This window comes from Littorina saxatilis, linkage group LG17 (genome assembly GCF_037325665.1).
Source record: "Littorina saxatilis isolate snail1 linkage group LG17, US_GU_Lsax_2.0, whole genome shotgun sequence".
Lineage (NCBI taxonomy): Eukaryota > Metazoa > Mollusca > Gastropoda > Littorinimorpha > Littorinidae > Littorina > Littorina saxatilis.
Window position 1 is genome coordinate 7699175 of NC_090261.1, and position 17430 is coordinate 7716604.

The window sequence follows — 17430 nt, forward strand, 5'->3', positions numbered from 1 at the left end:
ATTATTATCAAAATTAAATTGTCCAAATCAATTTAAAAACACTTTCATCTTATTCCTTGTCGGTTCCTGATTCCAAAAACATATAGATATGATATGTTTGGATTAAAAACATGCTCAGAAAGTTAAAACAAAGAGAGGTACAGAAAAGCGTGCTATCCTTCTTAGCGCAACTACTGCCCCGCTCTTCTTGTCAATTTCACTGCCTTTGCCATGAGCGGTGGACTGACGATGCTACGAGTATACGGTCTTGCTGAAAAATGGCATTGCGTTCAGTTTCATTCTGTGAGTTCGACAGCTACTTGACTAAATATTGTATTTTCGCCTTACGCGACTTGTTAATTTTGTACATTCTACTTTACTTGACACACAAAAATATAAAAGATCTTGCGAAAAGATTCAGTTGCTCTGACCTGTCATCAGACCGCTGTACATGTACCCCCTGTATGATTAGAAATACGGACGGAGAAGGGCACAAGAGAACTGAAGGCAATTTATCACTTCTACCGTTATTTTTAGGAAGGCTTCAAGTTCCACTGATGATGATTCTTCAACGCTCCCAGCATGATTTAAAAGTCAGCTGGATTTAAGCATTGAAATTCCTTTTTATATTTAGTCAAGTTTTGATTTTTTTTTTTTAATTATCTAAAGTCACTGTCGGGGTAACATGCCTCTAATGGTTTAACCGTGAGGTCGTTAAAAAAACAATCATCATCAAAAATTGAAAGTCACGTTTGCGAATCACAGATATTAATATATAGAATATTCTGTATCTCTGTGTTGCGAATGCAGGAGGTATTATGTTATTTATGCACGTTCCGATAAGAAGACGTCTTCAAGGGAGGGCACTCTCAAGTACTGCATTGCACAACAATAATACCAAATTTCCATTGCATTCGCATGAACTTGCCTTGTGATTCTTGTTGCTGTGTAGAAAGAAATGGCTTGTTAGACTTGACGAAACAGTGACAGTGGACTTGTTCTGCGTTTGAATGGAGATCGCTTCGCCTGACACCGCTTTGTCGCCTGCAGTGCGGCGGTTGATCTGTGGTATTGGGTGCGACCACTGTGACCAGATCAGATTTGACGAAAATGAAAGTAGGAGTAACGCTAACAGCGGGTGTTTGGTATCCACAGTGGACTTGCGGCTAGATCAGATTGCAGCTTTGCTCCCTGGTGAGAGCGTTTATCGTGGGAATTGTGTTCTGACTAGCTCTGTCTCTCTGTTTCTGTCTCTTTCTCTGTTTCCCCTCCATTTTCTTTCAAACCGTGTTCGTTCCGTGTTGCGTCTGCTTTTTGTTGTCTTTTGTGTTCTTGTTTTTCCTGATGAAGCTTCCATAAGCGAAAATTCGTACCGTCTTGTCTCGTTGTTGTATTGGTGAGTACAGTATTCCTTTGTTTTTTTAACTTTCTTTCTCTCTGTCTCTGTCTGTCTCTGTCTGTCTCTGTCTGTCTCTCTCTGTCTCTCTCTCTCTCAGTCTCTCTCTCTCAGTCTCTCTCTCTCTCAGTCTCTCTCTTTCTCTCTCTCTCTTTCTCTCTCTTTCTCTCTCTCTATCTCTCTCTCTCCCCCCCCTCTCTCTCGATCTTTTTTGTTACAGTCATCAAGAACATCAACGACCTCCCTGAATCCGTTCAGTTCAGCAGCGTCAAACTCTTTGCAGACGACTCCCTACTCTTCAAACGAATATCCTCTCCAGCGGACAGCCTGCAGCTCCAACAGGACCTATCCAGCCTCGAACAGTGGGAATCAACATGGCAGATGGAGTTCAACCCCAGCAAGTGCACCGTCATCCGCATTGCCCCGAACAAGAAGAAGCCCATCCTGCCAACTTCCTACAGCCTCCATGGACAGACTCTGGAAACAACACCATCCAGCAAGTACCTAGGGGTCTTAATCTCCGATGACCTGTCCTGGAGCAGCCACGTGCAAGCGACTGTCAACAAGGGCAACAGAACTGTGGGCTTCTTGCGGCGGAACTTCCGGGAGTGCACCACCACCGTCAGAGCTGCTACGTACAAGGCCATGGTCAGACCGGTCCTTGACTACGCCTCGCCAGTCTGGGACCCGATCTCTCAGAAAGACGTCACGGAGCTTGAAAAAGTCCAACGCAGAGCAGCCCGTTACGTCCACAACAACTACAGCGATCGGACCCCAGGCTGTGTGACCAGCATGCTGAAGACCCTCCAATGGGAACCACTCGCCGACAGAAGACTCGCCAACCGCCTCACTATGCTCTACAAGATCAACAACGGCATAGTCGACATCAACAAGGCCGAGTTCTACACCTCTGGCGACAGCCGCACCAGAGGAGCCCAGAGACTGTTCCAGGAGAGGGCATCCCATCCTGTTCTCTTCAACTCCTTTTTCCCCCGAACACTGCGTCAGTGGAACAAGCTCGACCCTAAGACCACAGTTGCTCCTTCACTGGAGTCCTTCCAAGCTGGTCTGGGTCGTACCCACGGACTTGCCTCGCTGACACAGTAACCCTGCAGCTCTTCGTGTAAATAGTTTTATACTTTTAACCATCTTCTCGGAGTTATTGGGTCACCCACCACCAGTAACCAATTACTCAGTACTCCGCCGCTGGACTACAGACGTTCGAATGAACCCAGTCCACATCAAGAAAGAAGAAGAAGATATATGTACGATACTCACTAACTAAATCTTGTAGTTGTACTGGGAGTTGGAAGCATATTATTTTTTTGATTATTTTTTTAAGCAGGATAAAGAATAAATGATCACTGCTGTAGATCAGTAGATGTTGCAGAGTATGGACAATTATAGTGACCAGCATCTATCAGAGAATTTTTTTAATGAATATTATATGAAATATTGGAAAGGCATATGATATATATATATGTGTGTGTGCGCGCGTTTGTGAGTGTGAACACAGCTATTTTATAAAAATGTTCTCGTGTTCGTCATGATAATTTTGTAAACATTCTAATTCCAGCACCAGACAACACTGCAGAATACTTTGAGAAAGCCGTGTCAGCTTTGGCCCCAGTGTTTGCACAGTGTCAGCATGCACTGAGTAGTGCAGCCACTGCCAGTAATTCAGACCTGCAGTCCATACTTCTTTCAAAACTTTGGTGGACACAATCTCAGCAGGTACACGACAGATTGTTTGACACTTTGGACACTGTAACACCATATTAATACAGTGGAACCCCCCTTTTAAGATTTCCACAAAATCTGATAAAATCAGGTCTTAAAAAGGAGGGAGTCTTAAAACAGAGGTTCCTCCGAAAGCGGCGTATGGCTGCCTAAATGGCAGGGTAAAAACGGTCATACACGTAAAAGCCGTGGGAGTTTCAGTCCATGAACGAACAAACAAACAAACAAAACAGAGAACAGAGGTCAATTTACACAGGTAATGAACAGAAAGTCTGAAAAAGAAAGGAAGTCTTAAATTAGGGAGTCTTAATAGGGGGGTTCCACTGTCTCTGTAACGCCTTTAATTATGTCATCTATTAATCCACTTTCATTCAGCACCGAGTTCAGCCAAATGTACGCATGTTTTGGGGTTGTAATTCTGGTTCTGGTGGGTTTTTTTTTTCTTTTTCTTTTTTCCCCTACTCAATAAGATATTGAGGACTGGGTGGCCGAGTGGTAACGCACTTGCGTTCGGAAGCGAGAGGTTGCGAGTTCGACCCTGGGTCAGGGCGTTAGCAATTTTCTCCCCTCTTTCCTAACCTAGGTGGTGGGTTCAAGTGCTAGTCTTTCGGATGAGACGAAAAACCGAGGTCCCTTCGTGTACACTACAGTGGGGTGTGCACGTTAAAGATCCCACGATTGACAAAAGGGTCTTTCCTGGCAAAATTGTATAGGCATAGATAAAAATGTCCACCAAAATACCCATGTGACTTGGAATAATAGGCCGTGAAAAGTAGGATATGCGCCGAAATGGCTGCGATCTGCTGGCCGATGTGAATGCGTGATGTATTGTGTAAAGAAATTCCATCTCACACAGCATAAATAAATCCCTGCGCCTTGAATATGTGCGCGATATAAATTGCATTAAAAAAAATGTTTTTTAAAAATCCCTGCGCTTAGAACTGTACCCACGGAATACGCTCGATATAAGCCTCATATTGATTGATTGATTGAAGATATATAAATAACAAAATCTAAACCCTCTGCTTTACAGGTATATTCTTTAATTGCCTTTTGAAATTAAGTCACATCTCTGATTTGTTTTGTTTGAATTGTTGTGGAAACTTTAGGTGAATAGTAGCATGTGTCTGATATGATATCTCAGCTGTGCTCAGTTCTTTTTCCCTGCTTAATTCTTATGTTTCCAGGTATTTTGTGACTTTATGGAGATGATGAAAACAGACCTGACAGCTTGCCCCGAAAACATTATATCACTTTTGCTGGTTTCTGCTGTTCTGGAAAGATCTCTTGGAAATGTAAGTACATGTACCTTGTTTGCATTAGATTCAGACATGTCTGCATTACATTTTTGAGTCACTTGAGAAAAGTGACTCTATGTAATCGGTCAGTGTTAGTCTGTCCGGCCGGCCGTCCGTCCGGCGGCCGTCCGTAGACACCACCTTAACGTTGGACTTTTCTCGGAAACTATCAAAGCGATCGGGCTCATATTTTGTTTAGTCGTGACCTCCAATGACCTCTACACTTTAACGATGGTTTCGTTGACCTTTGACCTTTTTCAAGGTCACAGGTCAGCGTCAAAGGAAAAATTAGACATTTTATATCTTTGACAAAGTTCATCGGATGTGATTGAAACTTTGTAGGATTATTCTTTACATCAAAGTATTTACATCTGTAGCCTTTTACGAACGTTATCAGAAAAACAAGGGAGATAACTAGCCTTTTCTGTTCGGCAACACACAACTTAACGTTGGGCTTTTCTCGGAAACTATAAAAGTGACCGGGCTCAAATTTTATGTCAACGTGACTCATTGTGTTGTGAATAGCAATTTCTTCCTGTCCATCTGATGCCTCATATAATATTCAGAACTGCGAAAGTGACTCGATCGAGCGTTTGCTCTTCTTGTTGTCTATTAGTATTATGTGTTTTCTGCTCAGCTCCAGAGACATGAAAAAAAAGAACTTATAATATATTAACCCCTTGACTGCCTTAGGACGGGTATATACCCGTCCTGCACTTGTGCATTATTTCCATGATTAGATACTAAAAACAGATTCTTGGTTGAATTTCCTTTAAAAATAACATAGGTTTTACTTTCCTACCTATAACTGCCAGTTTGGAGCTAGAATTTTTTGTGAATTATTACACCCCGAACTCCAATATTCCCTGGCAGTCAGGAAGTTTTGATTGGCAGCAAAAGGGTTAAAGCAGAGAATTAACTTCTACATCAGAAAACTCTCAGTAACCTAATGGTCTACAGTGGAACACCCCATTAAATTTTAAGACCCCCCCAATTTAAAGGTACTGAACTTGTCAAATCCAGGTGCACGGAGCCCTTGGGGCTTGTAGTCATACCTCAGGCAGCTATCCGTTAGAAGAACTACCAAGTTTCATTGACTTGCACCCAAAGAGTCAAGAACTGCGATTTTTTTACGAATTAATTTCGTACTCGGACCCGGCTGGTCTTGACCTATTTTTGGATCTAAATTTAGATCAGATAAATCACCACATCATGCACAAAAAGACAGTCACTAGCAAACTATGTCAGACGTCATCATGAGTTTGTGTAAAACAAAATGGAGGCCGGAATCACTCAATTGAATCGAACTCCGACCAAACACCACGTAATAACTAGGTTAATTTATGCACTCGCGTGAACAAGAAACTGTCGAGCTTCACAGATGTTGTCGTTGGGTAGTTTTGGGTTTGTTTTACTACCAGAGGAGGATTTTTGAACTGTAAATGCACTCAGCTGCAACAAAAACGCAAAACGAAGGCTGTGAGCTGCACTGTGCCTTTAAGACTTCGTCCATTTTAAGACCTTGTCCTTATGCATTTTTTGTTCATAAGCCCTGTAAATTTACCCCCATTTTATGACTCCCTCCTTTTTAAGACCAGATATTTGGAGGTCTTAAAAGGGGGATTCCACTGTATTACATTTTTTTCCAGAAGGTTGAATCCTCAAAGATGACAACATGTACATTAAAGTCTTTGCTTCTGTGACATCTATCTATATATATATACGACTTGTGTCTGCCTGTGTGTCTGTGTGTGTGTCTGTGTATCTGTGTCTTTGCGATGCACGGCCAAAGTTCTCGATGGATCTGCTTCAAATTTGGTGGGCTTATATTCAGAGAGACCCCGGACACAACCTCATCGATGAGATATTTCAACACGTGCTCTCAGCGCGCAGCGCTGAACCGATTTTGGTTCCACCTCAGCTATTTTGGTTCCACCTCAGCTACCCGGGCCCAAGGGCGGATCTGGGGGGGGGGTTACACGGGTTACGTAACCCCCCCCACCCCCCCAAAAAAGAGGTAATTTATTGGCTCAGGATGCACCAGATAGCTCTATTTTGCTTCTTTGGATAAAAAAAATTTCCGGGGGGGCATGCCCCCGGACCCCCCTAGAGGCTTAGGCGCCTTCGGCGCCGTCAACTTGTATCTTCGCAGTCATTTTGTAACCCCCCCCTCCAAAGTGAATTGATCCGCCCTTGCGGGCCCCCATACCGACACACCAAAGCCAAAGTTCTCGGTGGATCTTTTTCAAATTTGGACACCGTATTCAGCTACACCCCGGACACAATATCATCGATGAGATATTTCAACACGTGCTCTCAGCGCGCAGCGCTGAACCGAATTTGGTTTTTGTGTTCATTTCACCATTATAAGTAACTCTTCCTTATCTTCTCATCTTCTCCATGTTTTCAGCGTTTACCTCCCTTCCTTCGTGTGGTGCACTACAGTATGAAGGGGGCATCTTCGGATATTCCCGGCGTTCTGTTACTATTTTTAGAAGGTCACCGCAGTGTCCAGAACGTAAATTGGACCCGTAAATTATCCTCACTGTAAAAGTGCAAAGGTCGAATCAATTTATAGCCACGCGAAAAATACACTGTCATCTATCTCTCTATAGATACGGCTTCTCTGTGTTTGTGTGTGTGCGTGTGTGTGTGTGTGTGTGTGTGTCTCTATGTGAGCAACACCTGTGCATTGTTCAGTTCTGTTTGTGATGTGGTCTGGCGGCTTTTGTGTAATTTTATGTACTGGCCTTCCTTTGTGAAGCCATAACAGTTCAAAAGGGCTTAGAGATAAGCTCTAACTTGCTCAGTCCTGTTTGAGTGGAGTTCGCCTCCAAAGGTGATTAACACGGTTACATTCGTCGACAAGGATGGGACTCGATATGGTCAGGAATGGCATTATGGCCACTGAATCATTTTCGTGCTGTTCCCATTCCACGAATATGGGAGGGACCTAAGCTTGGCGGGTCCATTGTTCGGACCCGGCGAAGCCGGCGTATGGCTCTAAGTACTTCTTCCCGGCGAAGCCGGCTACCCGGCGAAGCGGGTATTCATTCTAGTCTATATATATATACGACTAGTGTCTGTGTGTCTGTGTGTGCGCGATGCACGGCCAAAGTTCTCGATGGATCTGCTTCAAATTTGGTGGGCTTATTCAGAGAGACCCCGGACACAACCTCATCGATGAGATATTTCAACACGTGCTCTCAGCGCGCAGCGCTGAACCGATTTTGGTTCCACCTGAGCTACCCGGGCCCCCATACCGACACGCCAAAGCCAAAGTTCTCGGTGGATCTTTTTCAAATTTGGACACCGTATTCAGCCACACCCCGGACACAATATCATCGATGAGATATTTCAATACGTGCTCTCAGCGCGCAGCGCTGAACCGATTTTGGTTTTTCTGTTCATTTCACCATTCCCAGTAACTCTTCCTTATCTTCTCCAGTGTTTTGCGTTTATCTCCCTTCCTTCGTATGGCTTCAATCCATATTCCCGTTTCTACGTTACTATTTTTAGAATGTCACTGCGCTGTCCAGAACGCTTCCCTTGCACCCGTAAGTTGTTCTTACTGTCAAAGTGAAAAGGTCGAATCAATTTATAGCCACGCGAAAAATACACTGTCACCTATCTCTATATATTTATAGATATAGATATACATATATATATATACGGTTTCTCTGTGTGTGTGTGTGTGTGTGTGTGTGTGTGTGTGTGTGTGTGTGTGTGGGCAACACCTGTGGATTATAAAGTTCTGTTTGTGATGGGGTCTAGCGGCTTTTGTCTGTCTGTATGTTCTGGCATTTGAGAAGCCATAACAGATAATATAGGGCTAAGAAATAAGCTCTAAAATTCTCAATCCCGTTTGACAGGATTTCGCCTTCAAAGGTGATTGTGGTGAACCGCCACGCTGTCTGTCTCTGTCTCGCGATTCACCCCGGCGAAGCCGGGTATTCCTCTAGTATATATATATGTATGTTTTAGCACAAACTGAATGAGGTTGATTTTCGTGTTATGATTTTGCTGACTGGTTGTAGGTGTACCTCCTGAAAGGCAGTCAGTGCCCCTCAATGCTCAAGGATCTACTGGCGACAGAAGAGCTTGCTGATATTCTCGGGGTCTCTGTGGTAAGCATCATTCCTCTTTGTTGTTTGAAAACATGCTGCATTCATGCTCAGCATTTACTCTTGATATTACTTTATTAAGCTGAAAAATCCCCCAAAAGTGGTGTATGGCTGCCTGAATTGCGGGGTAGAAATGGTCATGCACATAAAAACCCACTCGTAAAAAAACATGAGTGAACGTCAGAGTTGCAGCCCATGAACGAAGAAGACGAAGGATGAAAACCGCATGTAAGGAAATGTAAGCCACTACACGCGGTGAGTGAGTTAGCGTGTCACCTACTGCCGCTGATGGAGTCTATGTCGACCAAAAGAGTGGGATTCCCTGTAGGTGGAGTTCCTGTTGGTGGATTCCCTGTATACAGGGAATACCACAGGGAGTAGTTCCTGTAGAGTTTCGCTGATATCGCAGAAAGTCACGTGCTGCTTAGCGACATCGGTAGAATTTGATGTTTTTCGATCATTTTTGATATTTCTTTGAAATTCGAGTATGGTTTGCAAGTTGTATTGAAAAACTCCACCCTGTGGGATTCCCTGTATACAGGGAATTCCTCTACAGGAACTCCACCTACAGGGAATCCCACTCTTTTGGTCGACATAGATCCCATCAGCCCTACTAACTGTGTTTAAAAAGGATGCCCAAAACTGATTTTTTTCTTAGATTTTTGGAGGTCTTAAATGGGGATTTGCACTGCATCTTGAAACATACTTTGCACACAGAAAGACATTCATTCAAACATTTCATTTTTTTTTATATTCTGACGTAACCATACATCTGATTCATCACCTTGCAGTTTCATTTCTGATCTGCATAACATAACATAACATAACATCACAAAGCCCTGTACCATTGAATGCAAATTTTCTTTATTTCATCTTTCAGTCAGGAAGAAGGAATGGAGTGGCAAACGGTGAAAAGGATTTATTTTTAATGTTACAGGTTCAAATGTTGCGGGTAGTGATGGGACCTCCAATTTCCTTGAATCTGAGAAACGTTGCATGGCATGGATTTCTGGCTGATGGAGAACTATCCAACAGGTCAGATCATGCTTCATATTCTGCTTTTGCTCTCAGGGGCCAAAAGTGTGCATACAATAGAGAATACTGGTGACAATTACTTGATAAAAAAAATCACCATAATACTTTTAACCTTTTAGTTCAAACTGTGAACATGCTCCTTTGTTTCCCCCTTTCTTCCTCTCTTTACACCCCCGGTATAGGGGTGTGTATAGGATTCGGTCGATGTGTTTGTTTGTTTGTTTGTTTGTGTGTTTGTGTGTTTGTGTTCGCATATAGATCTCAAGAATGAACGGACCGATCGTCACCAAACTTGGTGAACAGGTTCTATACATTCCTCAGACGGTCCTTACAAAAATTGGGACCAGTCAAACACACGGTTAGGGAGTTATTGGTGGATTAAAATTATACAAGGACTTATAGAGGGACATATTAATGGTCAAAGGGAAATAACCATTCTCACTGCCACCAACTGAGAAGGTTATTTCCCTTTGACGGGGGTGTTTTTCCTACCTCGGAGGAATTTCTTGTTGTTTTTGTTCTTCTCTTTATACTAGCTGTTGGTTTTTTAAAAGTTTCTTTCTACCTTTCTTTGCCCATTAATGTGACTGGTTTTTTTAAAACTTATGTTCATGGTATACAGGTACTGCTGCTTCCTTGTGCTTTTGGCGGTCAGCATCGGAGACCTGTTGTCAAGAAAGGGAATTGACAAGGTTCCTCAGAGACCGTATTTCACTTGGACGTCAGAAGTACAATGCAAGATGCTCATTTCTTCACCAAGCTCCGGTATGTAGCAGTCTGTTTGTACAACCAAGTTTTGCTTATGAATGAAAAATGAGATGACAACTTTTAGAGAGAGTTGTAATACAGAAAACATAGCCACAGCAAAAGTAAAGAAAGAGACCATAAAAACTAAACACATTTTGAGAAATGAGTTGATTCTTACAACCAAAATAGTGCTGGGAGAGCATATAACATAACCGAATCAAGACCCTTCCTGTAAATGTTTCACCCGGCAGTTCCTAAAACTGTTTTCCATGGCAATTACAGTTCATCCAGTGTATTAGGAATCTATTTTGACATGAGTTTCTGATATAAATATGTGTTTGAGTCTGTCATTCCGTAGATGTGTCTATGTTTGTCTAGTCTTTACATGTCTGTGGTTTTGGTTTTGTGGGTATGAACATCTTTTGTCATCTTATAAAAGACTTATTGAAAAAAAAATTAGATGAAAATTTTTTGGATAGATCGATCGAGTTGCAAAACAGAAAACATAGTGACAGCAAAAGTTAAGAAAGAGACCATAAAAACTAAAAAAAAAAAGAGAAATGACCCTTGCTGTCATTCTATAGATGTATCTATGTTTGTCTTGTCTTTACATGTCTGTGATTTTGATTTTGTGGGTATTTCATTTTCAGAGAAGGTCAGCAATCTACAAGCTATAAAAGATGTACTGGTGGAGAGTTCCTTGATTCAACCCCAGATGGACGGACAGTGGCAGCTAATTGTTTCTGACCTGTACCCCAATGACCGGTAGGGCTGTCCACATTTTTACATTTTGTTGACTCGCCTGAGGAATGGGTGAGTCTTAGTATTCATCCCTGTCCGTCTTTAAGTGTGCAAAGTTTCAAAGGTCTAGCTTGAAAAACGTCAGAGATAACCTCAACGTAATGTTTTTTGTCCATTAATGGGCAAATAAAGGCAGAAAGAAACTTTAAAGAAAACCCAGTTTAAACAAAAGAACAAAACAAAGAGAGGAAGAAAGTGGGAAACAAAGGGGCATGTTTATAGTTTGAACTCAAAGGTAAAGTACTATGGGGATTTTTTCATCAAGTAATTGTTATCATTATTCTCTATAAGGGTGTGACGGGAGAAAAAGAAATGAGTTCAAAATGTTACGGCAAGACTTGAGTTTTGACATCTGTACATGAGTCGTTTAAATTACAGGCGTTGTGCTTTATAATGGTTTTCAGGTGCGGTTACTGTCTTGCACTGTTGCTGCCACTATTAGAGCATTGCCTGCGTCGCGTGTTTGCCACTGTCAACAGCTGTCCTGAGAGAGTTCTCACTGCTGAGGTTAGTACCCTTACAGAAAAAAGGCCAGGACCCTCCCGTGAGCATGCTGCAACTTAGTCGCGATGTCCCAGTCCGCTAATTGCCACAAGCTTTCCCCGAGCTTGCTGCGACCTAGACGCAGGTAGCTGTGATCTTCCCGCGAGCTTGCTGATATTTGCCTTTGATTGGCCAATTTGTATATATTGAACAGTTGCATTTAGATGAACGCTAGAGCTGCACGTTTTGTGCTATATATGTACTTTATATATTGGATGGCAAAAGGCTGCCAATTATGATCTTCAAAAAATAATTTATTTGTATTTGTCAAAGTGCAGAAACGGTAATTATCTTTTTTTCAAAGACAAAGCTATTTTGTTCTATGCTGATCGAGTGAGTCACCTACATGATATGCACCATGGTGTAGCTCTGAGACAGACAGACAGACGGAGAGACAGGCAGGCAGACAAAGAGACAGACGGACAGACAGACGGAGAGACACAGACTGAGACAGAGATCGAGGGAGTTAGACAAAGAGAGAGCGCGAGTATGCTGCCATATTATTGACCACAGTTGTGTACTATATTAGGGCCATATCTTTACAAAGTACTGTGAATACCTGTTTGTTGGTTTGCTAGTTTATCTGAAGTAAAGGGTCAATGCTGCAACAATGTTATGTCATACATATATAACAGTAAAACTGTTTCCTTCTCTTTTATTTCAGTCATCAGCGTTTTATACAACATTCAGTGAAGTGAGTAAAACATTTTGATTTACTGAATAACAACGGCTTGAAATGAGGGGAGAAAAGTAATAATAATAATACAGTAATGATAATAAAGAACACTTATGAATCACCCCTTCCCGCCAGAGCTCACAGCGATGTACAAAAAACATCAGCACACACACCATACAACACACACACACACACACACACACACACACACACACACACACACACACACACACACACACACACACACACACACACACACACACACACACACACACACACACACACACACACACAGGCATACACGATTGAGATACAGTTAATACTATGGTTGAATAAAGCTTCTATCCCCTCATAACCACCTTCGTCTAGAAGTCAAAGCTTCTTGTTGATTAATTAAAAAAAAAAAGGAATTTTATAAGAATATTTTTGTGTCTTAGCATGAAGCTACCTTACTATACAAGTCTTTTGACAAGGCAGTAGACCATGCAGCTGTTTTCAACAGATACGAGATTGGAAAGAACTTGAAGTTTTACCGACTGACGTTTTCTTCTTTCAGCTAAAATGAGCTCATATTGGATTCAGTCAGCATGCATTGTTTTGTTCTTGTTGTAACAGATGCTGGAGAAAACACTACCAGATGGAACTACAAATAAACTGCCTGGGTTCCTCACTACTCCATGCATGGTACATTTTGTGTTTTCTCTAACAAATAATGGGCTGTTTGCCAAATTAGCCACATGGAAAAGACTTAGCATGTTAAAATAGGAGTGAAGATATTTTCAGTGTTTAAGAATAAGAATAAGAATACTTTATTATCTCATAGAGAAATTCAGGTGTGGTACATAACAATAATACAAACAGGACATTGTTTTTACATAAGACATATAGCACTATATAACATAGCAGGTTATAAACACACCTCCCACATACCTCGATCTCTGGCCATTCCTTGCATTGTGCTTACGCATTCAGTCATGAACACATCCATGTCTCACTTACACATCGCACACATGGACATTCTTATACGCTCAACTTACCCATTCACACATGGACATTCGACCACGCTCCACTTACACATTCTTATACGCTCCACTTACGATTTTAACGTCACGCATGGCTATATCAGGAGAATAGTGGGTAGAAAAATAGTGTCAAATAGTGTAATATAATCAGCAGTGCCCAAGACAATCATGAACATTCATGACTTTGACCACAAAAGACAGCATGAGAGACTGCTTGCAAATCAACAAACCCTGCCACCACTCAATACTAATGTTATTATTGTGATTTCCTAAATTACATTGACTCACTTTGCAGTGGTTCCTTTATTTTTAATCTTCAAGAATCAGATACATTTAGCTCTTGACGATGAGAGTCATGCAGTCTTATAATGCAGATGAATTTTTAGACACAACCAAACCTGGCTTTTAGGACCCTCTGGTTCTTAAGATCGACCCCCTCTGTTTTAATAAGACCTTCTCTGTTTTAAGAAAAGGTTTCATTGTACTACACTCTGTAAATCTTAAAACAAGCCCCTTCCCATTCTCTCTAGATTAAATAAGGGCAGAATTAGTTATTAATGATGATGAAAGAACTAGCAGTGTAAAAGCTGGAGTGAAAACTGCCGCATATTAAGATATAGGCTGACCTGAAACAGATCTATTTCACGAACATTTACTGTGCCTGACAAATGCCTTCTCTGGTTGACAGGATTTGCTACAGGATCTGTTGATTTATCCTGACGGTCCCAGGATCAGAGACCACGTCAGCCACGGTGAAATAGACTTTGAGGCTGTGGATGACAAATTTGTCTATCCCTTTGTGTGCTTTGCCGTCTTTTTGGCCCATCGTTTACGTCCTGAATTACCATCATTCACGGCCAACTCTTGCGTCCAGGTGTGTGAACAGTTTTAACGTTAGACTTGCTTTTTTTTTTTTTTTTTGCTTGCTTCTGGCAGTACAGTGGTACCTGCGACGTGTGGCCCCCCTGATAAGAGTACACCTCTCTTAAAAGGACACCTTTTGTTGTCCCTTTTTTTATCATCTCTACCAAAATATACCTGTCGTGGCAGGCCAGGTCCTGCAATGTATGTAGGACACATTGGCTTGATCAAAAGGGTGTCCTTTCATCACAGGTACCACTGTATTTGAAACTGTCTGTTTATTTGTCATTTTGATGTATGGATGAAGAGGGGTTTATATATATACTCTTTATGTTTACAAGTTCTGAGTGATTCCGTGCTGTTGTTTTTGGTGCTTCTCTCCGCGTGATTTGTCTCATGAGAAAAGGCAAATATTTTAATTCCCATTCTTGTCAGTTATTTGTTTGTTAGATTGGTTGCAGTTGTTAATATTTATTTAACTGAAAAATAATCCATAACAATGAAAACAACCAAAGCCAGTCTTTTAGCAGCAAACGGAACTGCAAACTGTAAAGGATAGCATAAGTTATTTGATTTAAACTAATGTTAGCTGTGACGGTTTTGCTGTGTTCAGGAAATGGTGCAGAAAATACAGTTCTACAGATCGGTCTTTCATCCTGTGGCCATACTGCAGCAAAAGGTCTGTAAAACTGTGTAAAAATCTTGTGATTCAAACTGTGTGTATGTCTGCTTGCATGTCTGTCTATCTGTTTCTGCCTGAGTGATTGTGCACGTGTGTGTGTGTGTGTGTGTGTGTGTGTGTGTGTGTGTGTGTGTGTGTGTGTGTGGTGTGTGTGTGTGTGTGTGTGTGTGTGTGTGTGTGTGTGTGTGTGTGTTACATGCATGGGATGCGTCTGTGGTTGTTTTAAATGTGTTTGTTTTATGTGAATGAATGATTCACTCTGTGTGTGGGGTGGGGGGGGGGAGGGGGGGGGGGGGCAGTTGGTTGTTGTTATTGTTTTGTTTTGTTGTTGACTAGCTGTTTGGTTGGGATTCTTTCTTTCTTTTATTGATGGATTCTGTCAATGTTAAAAAAAGAGTTCTTGCAATAAAAGCCATGCACGCATCTATACTTTCTCATTTTTCACATGTTTTAATGTTTAGATTTGTGACACTTTTTTTCACAGTTTTGCGGCCTTCTCACCCTGTTGGACAAAACAAGAGACTTTGTGCAGGTGTCGGCTGACCTCGAGTTGCTGTGAGTCCTTTTATTCATCATCAGCATGGGAGGTATTCCTTCACTTTTACAGTGGAACCCCCCAATTTAAGACTTCCTCCCTCTTCAGACCTTATTTTGGCAGACTTTGTGGCGTAACCTCTGTAAATTTACCCCAATTTAAGACTCCCTCCTTTTTAAGACCTGCTTTTCTCAGATTTTTGGAGGTCTTAAAAGGGGGGTTCCACTGTATACACATTTCTCTGTCAGAAATTTATTTTCGTTTTTGTATTTTTGTTTTACATGTTACGGGTCTGATGCGATTTTCTGAGTTTGGTTTTGAAGCAAATGTGGGCTCCCACCAATGAAGCATGTTTCTTGGTTCTTTCCTTCTTTTTGTTGTTGATATGGTAAAGTTTAATGTTGTTTTTCTTCAGTCTTTTATTTGTTGATTGATTGTTTCTGATTATATGCAGTTGACTACTGTGAACAGCTAGGAGCAGTTTCTTTTCTCAAAGCTTAAAGTAGAACTTCCGTTGGAGTATAAGAATAAAAATGATAAAAACTGCTACTAAATGTAAAGCGCATACAAGAAAGCAGTTTCATCCCTTCAAAAGGTAGTAATATTCAAGTAGATGTGATGTGTTTGACAATAACTGCATGTTGGTGTTTGCTCTGAACCGTACGCGCTCTCATCTCTTTACATGTCTCTACCGTTCTTTCTTCCCCCCCTCCCCCGCCCTCTTTCCTCTGCTAGTTCTGTCTCACTCTTTGCTTTACTTTTCTGGGTTTACTTTGACTCTGATTTTGATCCAGATAGTTCTATAGTATATTAGTAATGGTATGTCCGACATCACAATTATATTATTCTCCAACTGCGTGGGGCACGTAATATAAACGTTTGCTTGAGTTCGTGTCCCTATTATATTTCCCGTTTTATTATTGCACCATGTTCAATAGAATAAAACCTTGTTTAAAACACACGTATGTGTAATTTTGACAGAGTTTTTGTGTGTGTGTGTGATTGTTTTTCCTTTCAGAGGAGATGGTGATGGTCCCTCCAAACTGTGTGAGGACAATGAGCTGTTTACAAGGACACAGAGGGAACTGACCTCTCTCTGGCAGTGTCAGCCATGGGCCAAAGCATGCCCCGTTTCCAAAGATGACCTTGACTGGTAATTTTTTTCTCTCTCTCAAGACTTTTCCTTGGGTAATTAATAACTAGTAAGGTAATTGTTCACCACTTCTTGTGAGTGAAATAGGAAGCAGAATGAATCTTAGTGTTTGTATGGTGAATATAGTTATTTGCCTACCGTAAACACACACACACACACACACACACACACACACACACACCCCCCCCCCCCTTCCCAGCCACCCTTATCATTGGTAACAAGAAATATGGTTTAAAAGACATGCTTGACTGAGTTGAAATGGCTATTTTTGATTTTAAAACATCCACAAACTATAAACACAGTTAAACCAGCCTCTGCGACCATCTTGAAATGAAGAGACCACCGGCCCACACCAACCCCCCTAAAGGATCCCAGAAGAGTTGGGGTTTTTTACAACGTGTATTCGATTCACCTTTCCATATTGAGCATGGTCTGTTTGATGGTTGTCATAGACAGGTTCTACTGTAAATAAAAGGGAAATCGTGAAGGGGAGCTTGACCAAAATTATTTGAACGCCGGGATAATACTATGAACTATGATTACATGTAAGCTTATTTTTCCACACAAATGTCTTCCATAAGTATCTTTTTGATGATTGTCCATGGAAACTTCTGAGCTTAATTTAAACTTGCTATGTGTAAAAATGAACGCCTAGTACAAAATAGTTCTCTCAAAGAAATATTTACGCTCTATGTTACAGTTTAAGAACCAGTTTGGATTCGCTGCACACGTTGTCACAAGAACACATTCCAACTTTATTCAGGTGGCAGGTATGCTCTGTGTTGTGTGTGTGTGTGTGTGGGGGGGGGGGGGGCTGCTTGCCTTTATATTTGTTTTT

At 41.5% G+C, this 17430-nt stretch overlaps 1 protein-coding gene across 1 annotated transcript in view; it reads left to right on the forward strand.

Annotated features, from left to right (window-relative positions):
• Positions 1 to 842: 842 nt before the first annotated feature.
• LOC138952168 (endoplasmic reticulum membrane-associated RNA degradation protein-like) overlaps positions 843 to 17430 on the forward strand; it is a gene marked incomplete in the record, with an annotated part of 18375 nt that continues 1787 nt past the window's right edge. Inside the window, 14 exon segments of the mRNA XM_070323767.1 lie at positions 843 to 1173; positions 2952 to 3109; positions 4303 to 4410; positions 8451 to 8540; positions 9475 to 9572; positions 10195 to 10337; positions 10970 to 11084; positions 11525 to 11627; positions 12328 to 12357; positions 12955 to 13023; positions 14050 to 14235; positions 14836 to 14901; positions 15389 to 15459; positions 16458 to 16592. Coding sequence (XP_070179868.1) covers positions 990 to 1173; positions 2952 to 3109; positions 4303 to 4410; positions 8451 to 8540; positions 9475 to 9572; positions 10195 to 10337; positions 10970 to 11084; positions 11525 to 11627; positions 12328 to 12357; positions 12955 to 13023; positions 14050 to 14235; positions 14836 to 14901; positions 15389 to 15459; positions 16458 to 16592 — 1556 coding nt within the window.